This window comes from Micromesistius poutassou, assembly GCF_964030765.1.
Source record: "Micromesistius poutassou genome assembly, contig: SCAFFOLD_2498, whole genome shotgun sequence".
NCBI lineage: Eukaryota > Metazoa > Chordata > Actinopteri > Gadiformes > Gadidae > Micromesistius > Micromesistius poutassou.
The window spans coordinates 1-7,446 of record NW_028178949.1 but is presented as its reverse complement, the minus strand read 5'-3'; the positions used below and the strand labels follow the sequence as shown (position 1 = coordinate 7,446).

The following is a 7,446-nucleotide window of genomic DNA, read 5'->3' as shown; positions in this document are numbered from 1 at the left end:
GCTGCAGACTTTACTAATCATAAACAGGTGTGCACGTATCTTTAATAACTGAACATGTTCTGCTGCCGTTTGGTTCCCAACAGAACACCAGGAATCAATACTCAGTTTAAAGTCATTTACAACACAGACCTCCTGGTTATTATGAATGAAATATAAAACCTGCTTTAAATCAGGTTCCTTTGGCACCGAGCTGCTCTATTCACACTAACACTGAAGTAATGCATACTAGCCTTTCATGGCTCACAGTAAAACAAACAATCTCTCTTAACCTCTTGTTGTTCCTAAGGTCAGTCTTAAACTGCAAAAGACCCGCCTTCTTTGCTGAAGGTCTAGTCAGTGTGTCTGACAGACACGGTCATAGCACTAGAGGAGCAAGTAAAGGACAGCTAGCTTTACCCAGACCGAGGTCCAATCTACTGAAAAATACCATCATTTACACAACTATTTCATTATGGAATGAGCTACCAAAAAAACATACGTTCTAGCAAAAATAGCAAATACAACTTTAAAAAGTCTGCAAAAAAATCATGTGGTCCATAATGTATATACATTTTTAATGTTGTCATTTCTTTTTGTAGCCTTCATGTCTTTTTTTAACTTTTTTATTAGTCTATTTCTATTTGAGTTTGACATAAGGTCAAACAAGTGATTGTCTGTTGTCTATATTTGATGTTTGGGACCCAGGAAGACTAGCTCTCTCTCTGGTGTGTTGCTAATCGGGATCCTAATGAATCTAATCTCATCTAAATCATCCTTGTTAGGATTAGGACAAAAGTGGTGATCAGAGCCCTGGAGAATAAAATATGTTAACGTCTGAAAATGGACAAATATTGTAACATAAAAAAAACATGTGATTTACCATCGATAGGTATTTGATATACATTTCAAATTAAAAATGAAATCTTAATAAAACCTGCTCAGGTAACCCTATGGAAGATCTTAAAAGTCTCTTCCTTTCATGGTTTACCAGCATCAACTTTTAGGAAGCCCCATAAAAAGGAGGGGGAGAGGGAGACGAGCGAGAAAGAGAGCGAGAGGGAAAGAGAGAGAGAGAGAAAGAGAGAGAGAGAGACTATAACTGCCACAGAAACTACAAAAAAGGCCTCCAAAGCTCCGGCCCCGGACGAAAACAACTTCCTGTGTGTGTGTGTGTGTGTGTGTGTGTGTGTGTGTGTGTGTGTGTGTGTGTGTGTGTGTGTGTGTGTGTGTGTGTGTGTGTGTGTGTGTGTGTGTGTGTGTGTGTGTGTGTGTGTGTGTGTGTGTGTGTGTGTGTGTGTGTGCACCCGTCCTCCGCCTGCCCTTTTTTTTTTTCTACAACCGACACAGAGACGCTGAGTCCCCCTCCCTCCCTACCCTAAACCCAGGGAGGAGGTCCTCCTGGGTGAAGGTGGACCTGAAGGTGTGGATGTGTGTCAGTGTGTCTGAGGACCCTCCTACACCTCGGGACACTCTGTAGAAGGACAGAGTGCCAGCAGGCCGGTCCAGATACACTCCTACTCTGGTAGAGCCAGCGGGGGGGAGAGGCATGGCTGTGTGTCTACCGTTGTACACGGCAGAGTAACCACCATCATGACAATAAAGACTCCAGGACTTCTTGTTCCCTCCAAGCCAGCTGTCAACACCCTCTCCTCTCCTTGTGATTCCTCTGTATGTCACTCCTATCCCAACATATCCTTTCCTCTCTACCTCCCAGTAACAGCGGCCAGTCAGAGCCTCTCTACACAACACCTGGGGCCTGGAGTCAAATCTCTCTGGGTGATCCGGATACGACTGGTCCTCTCCAACCAGCGTCACCTTTCTGTTGTCCTCAGACAGAGAGAGTCGTCTGTGGGCTGTGTTTGGGTCCAGTGTGAGTTCACAGGCATCTGACGGGAGAACAAGACATGATATTATTCATAATTCCCGAGATATTCCAGGTTATTCGCCCAAAATCCCCCCATTCATTCTCATTGGAAAATTAAAAAAACGCTGATTCATGCTTGAGCCCCCGCGACCCGACCCCGGATAAGGATGAGGATTTGTTTTCAGTTGGTATATATATATATATGTATATATATATATATAATTTTGTATACGTGTATATATACACATACATTTATGAAATACCCGTTTTATTACCCGTTTTTTCACCTTAAATGGGTGGCTTAAATCAAGCGATCTGATTGGTTCCCAACTGTTGTATATTGAGCGTATACACACAGCTATGACGCCCGTTCAGTTTACAGAGTTCAGTATCACTCCGCGCCTAACTCTAACTGTTGTTTATGTGTATATAAAAGCGATAGCGTAGTTCACTGAAGCCTAAAAAACATGTTGATTGCTGGAGAGGGTGGAAATGTTGTAAAGCAATAGGCACACGGTGAGTGAACTCTAAATTGCCGGCGAACCGAGCTACCGTCTCTAGCCTTCTCTCTGAAGGACGCTACAGTGTGTTGCATAGCAACCGCCGTACACTTTGCCGGCAGCCAGGAGGGACTACTTTTTTGTATTCGTTAAAAAAAATGCTTTTCCGACTTTCTAGCTTTTTCAAAATTGAGGGTGTCTATGACTTTCATTTCGCCATACTTACGTAACCGTTTTATAAAAGCAATAGATCACTTCAGTCAGTGGTATACGGTCATTATACCACAGTTAAGGGGCGTTGTCCGTCCCGACGCGCAGCGGAGGGACGGCGACCCCCTTCACTGTGGTATAATGAACGACACAGCCTGTCGTGATCTATTGCTTAAATATATACACACCTCAACAACAACGTTATAAATACATCAACAACAAACATCTCTCCTTGGATCCAGATCTTACCAAAGACAAGCAGCTCAGCGGTGTGATTGGCCGTGCCAGCGCTGTTGCTCGCCATGCAGCGGACCTTGTTCACGCCAGACCTCACCCCTCTGACGAAGAGGAACCCCCTCTCCACCCAGGCCTCTGATTGGTCGTCTGTGCCGTTCCTCTCCAGGGGCCTGCCGTTGTGGAGCCACTCGACGGTGGGCTCCGGTGTGCCGCCGGCATCGCAGGTGTAGCGGGCCGTTTGGCCCACGGGCAACACCTGGGTAGTGGAGTGGAACTTTGTGATGCTGGGGGCCTCCTCCTCCTCCGTGGGCATCACTGAACCTGAAGAAACCAGGAGGAGAGGAGTGAACGTTTACAACACGTATCTAGAGATGCACCATCAGACACTCCCTTCACTCTCTCCTAATACAGGTCCACAGTAGACCACAATAGAAACCTGACTTTAGTAGCCCAAAGTAGAAACATGGCCCTAGTAGACCACAATAGAAACATGGTCTTAGTAGACCACAATATAAACCTGACTTTAGTAGCCCACAGTAGAAACATGGCCTTAATAGACCACAATAGAAACATGGTCTTAGTAGACCACAATAGAAACATGACCTTAGTAGACCACAAAATAAACATGACCTTAGTAGACCACAATAGAGACATGGCATTAGTAGACCACAATAGAAACCTGACCTTAGTAGACCTAAACACATCCAACCACCTTTCCACTCATAAAGAGTATATTTACTGTGTCTACGGCACAGAGAACAGAAAGGAGGAACCGTTCTCCACTCATGAACACAAACAAAGTCTACGGACCCTCTTTGTCCAGCCCAGCCTCCAGATGATCCAGGTCCACGGCCTTCTCACAGATCCAGTGGTGCAGTCTGTCACACGGTTGTCTGGACCAGCCGTCCTCCCCTGCTACGACACAGACTTCTGCTCCGCTGTCATCGCCTGGTTTAGCGCGTCTCAAACTGAGAACCACGAGGAGGAGACAGTGGAGCCCAGTGTTGAGGTGAGGTCACTCTGTCACTCTCAGAGAAGAGATGCTGCTGAACAGAGTCATCAGCCTTACCTTGAGGTCATGGGGGTACCATCCACCCACTTGAAGGTCCCCTTTGTGTCTCTACTGCTCACTCCAATCCAGGAACGCTCGAACATTCTGCTGAGAAACCCCTGTTTCCAAAGGTAATAGCATCTGTTGTCATGACAACACAGCTGAACACACACACACATGCAATCTCTCTCTGTCTCACACACACTCACACAATGTCTCTCTCTCTCACACACACTCACACAATGTCTCTCTCTCTCACACACACTCACACAACAATGTCTCTCCCCACACACACACACACACACACCTGTTCTTCTCTGCTGTTGATAACCACCAGGTCTGCGTTTCTCCGCAGACAGTCTTCTCTACTGGCCTTCCAGCTCTTCTTAGTGGTAGACATAAGGTAGAAACTCTGGTCGTAAAACATCCAGCCCTGAAGCGCCAATTCATCTGTTGAATGTAAAAGAAAATCCTTAACAAACACAGAACTGCTTATCTTACCGTCTTCATTACTGACACACAACCCTGAGACCTGACCTTAACAGACCACAATAGAAGCACAACCTTAATAGACGTCAATAGAAGCATGACCCTAATAGACGACAATAGAAAAATGTCTTTAGTAGACCACATTTATTTGGTGGTAGTTTAACACGGAGCCTGCAGAGCCATTAGCCTGACAATATAAAATGTGAAGTTATAAGGAAGAGGGGATGGTCAAACATAAATCAGAAAATAAAAAATAAGAAAAAAAATGTTAATAATGCGATTGATTTAATAACTTGGATAAAACCCTCACCGAGTTCATCCAGTAAGCGCTCTCTCCCCTCCTTCCAAGGTGACGGTGTGTCTAGGACAGGACAGAGGAGTACAGAAGGAATGAGCTCTAAAACAGAACGACATCGTCTCTAAACGTCACAGGGCCCACAGCCAACCAAACACAAAGTCCATCCCCCCTGAAAGAGAACATGACATATTATTAATATTAATACCAATTAAAATAACAATAACTATAATTATCAATATCATTATCGTTGCTATTGTTACAATCATTCATATTATTAACACTAATTCTAACAAAAACAATAATAATCATTATCATTGCTATTATTACAATCATTAATATGATCATAACTGTATTGTAATTATATTCAGGATGATATGATTCAGACTCACTGAAGCGCAGGGAGATGAGGAGAATACTCAGCAGTCCGATGCTCACAACGACAGCGATGTGCAACCATAGAACTGTTCAGGAGTAGGACACACACACACATACACACACACACACACACACACACACACACACGCACACGCACACGCACACACGGTCACTTTGGCTAAAAAAGTGTTCGAAACATCATCTTAAATGTATGTGGAGGAAAATATTTAAATTCTCTAAAAAGGGCACCTACCAAATCTTCTCTTCCTGGTCTCCCTCCGGTCCAAAGACGTGTCCTCAGGTTCCTCAGAGGGTCCAGGGTCCGGTTCAGACATGGTGACCATGGTTACTCTCTGATGGCCTTCACTGCTTCTGAACCTAGCCTCCATCTTTTCTCTGTCAGCTGGAAAAAAACACATCACGTGTTTTAATTCTCAATTACGTGTTGCAAAATGTTTTTCTTCAACGCTTATCTGATGTCCTCCTTTTGACACACAGACTCACTGATGCACTCAAGCGCACACACACGGACACACCTGTCCGTGTGTGTGCCATGCCACATACCTGTCCATGTATGTTCATACATATATTCACACTGCGTGGCCACCATTGTGGTAATGAAAATACTAAACTTGTGTTCGGCTCTAAAGTTACTCTGCACTCTGTTCCACGTATATAACCAACATATATCATGAAACACACAACTACTTGAGATGCCTATCAATAGTCCGTAACTCACGGGCGTAGTCACAAGTCAAGTAAGGTAACAAAAAAAAGGGTTTTGTCTAGAACACACACATGTCGTTATTTAGGAGAATAAATCTGTCTCTACGGTCGCTGGTTCATCAGGTCGGTCACTCTGAATTAAAACGTTTGCTAAACGTGAATCTAAAATGCATGCAGATGAAAACATATTGTTTACTGGATTAGTTATTTTGAATCCTCTAAAAAGGGCACCTACCAAATCTTCTCTTCCTGGTCTCTCTCCGGTTCAAAGACGTGTCCTCAGGTTCCTCAGAGGGTCCAGGGTCCGGTTCAGCGATGGTGTCCATGGTTCCTCTCTGACAGCTCTCACTGCTTCTGCTCTCAAGGGTTCAGCTCCGCTATTTCAGCTGGAGAAACCACGTCACAGGTTTGAATTCTGACCAATCGTCAGCTTGCAATCTGATATCATCAGTGTTGCAAAATGTTTGTGTGTGCGTTTGCATTTGCATTTGCGTGTGTGTGAGGTCCAAAAGCACCGTGGGTTTTTCCAGTAGCTGATGTTAACTCTAATGCGTATCATTTCTGTGAAGCCTATGTCTTCTGCTCATGGGGAATTAACGTCCACACAAACCACTTTTATGTTGATCCTCGATCATTCATGTTTATAATACTTTAACATTCTTTTATTGGTTCTCCACAACCTGTTTTTGTATTTATTTAGGTCAAATAAAAACCCTTTTTGTCAGCAGTGTGTGTGTGGTGGATGGTTGAAGCAGCCTCACCTGGCCCCCGTCACACTGATTAGACTCTGGGGCTGGGGGGGGCTGCACACCTGTGACCAATCACAGGCGTGTGTGTGTGTGTGTGTGTGTGTGTGTGTGTACGTGGTGTGCGTGTGTGTGTGTGTGTGTGTGTGTCGTGCAAGCTGTGATGGACTTGGTCTTGCAGACCAACACTATTCTCAGTTCAGTCCGTACTCATTTTATTTAAAGTAAAATATTCACAAGCCAGGGCAACATGTCTGTGTTTGGCTGTATGGCTCTGCTGTATGGCTCACAGAACCAGATCATCTGAACTAGATCTATTCAACAAGCTATTTGGTTTTGCAAGAGAATATCATCAAACTATCACCGTTACCCTTTATAATAAGACTCAAATAGTTATTGGAACGAAGGATAATAAATAATCAAGCTGTTGACTCTTATTATAAGGCTTATATAGTTATAGTAATGAACTAACTTTTTTTTCGTCCAATCTTCATTTCCTCCTTTGCACCGCTGCGTCTCCAGCTACAGGACGCGACACCCTGAGTCTTCTTATCTGTGGTCTGTGGTCGCTGCATCTTCCCTTCTTTCAGCTCAGCTTTTTGTAACCAAAATGCGGTGCCTGTGTGCCTGTGCGTAGTCTTGTGTTTTCTTCCATGTCATCAGAATTATAATTATTATTATATAGAATTAATAATTCTAGAATGTATTTGACAATATGTTCTCAGCCAGGGCAACACGTCTGTATTTGGTGGGACGGCTCTGTGGGGAAGCTCCACGGCCGTCCGAGCAGCCTTGAAACACCACATCCCCATCAGGTCAATCAGTTTAGAACGCCCTCGACCACAGATCTGAAGGGCTTCACAGGCCGCTTCTTAAAGGACGGAGGGAGAGAGAGAGGGGGAGAGAGAGAGAGAGAGAGAGAGAGAGAGAGAGAGAGAGAGAGAGAGAGAGAGAGAGAGAGAGAGAGAGAG

At 44.4% G+C, this 7,446-nt stretch overlaps 1 protein-coding gene across 1 annotated transcript; it reads right to left on the bottom strand.

Moving 5' to 3' along the window:
• Nucleotides 1-1,184: 1,184 nt before the first annotated feature.
• On the bottom strand, nucleotides 1,185-6,077 carry LOC311373251 (uncharacterized protein). The gene is made up of 9 exons (XM_084490052.1): nucleotides 5,965-6,077; nucleotides 5,257-5,406; nucleotides 5,018-5,089; nucleotides 4,641-4,691; nucleotides 4,149-4,291; nucleotides 3,860-3,960; nucleotides 3,601-3,758; nucleotides 2,803-3,111; nucleotides 1,185-1,865 (listed from the first exon to the last, which is right to left on the bottom strand). Exons 1-9 carry the CDS (start codon nucleotides 6,053-6,055, stop codon nucleotides 1,312-1,314), a joined length of 1,629 nt encoding a protein of 542 aa, XP_084346178.1. The 5' UTR covers nucleotides 6,056-6,077; the 3' UTR covers nucleotides 1,185-1,311.
• Between the last annotated feature and the right edge of the window lie 1,369 nt (nucleotides 6,078-7,446).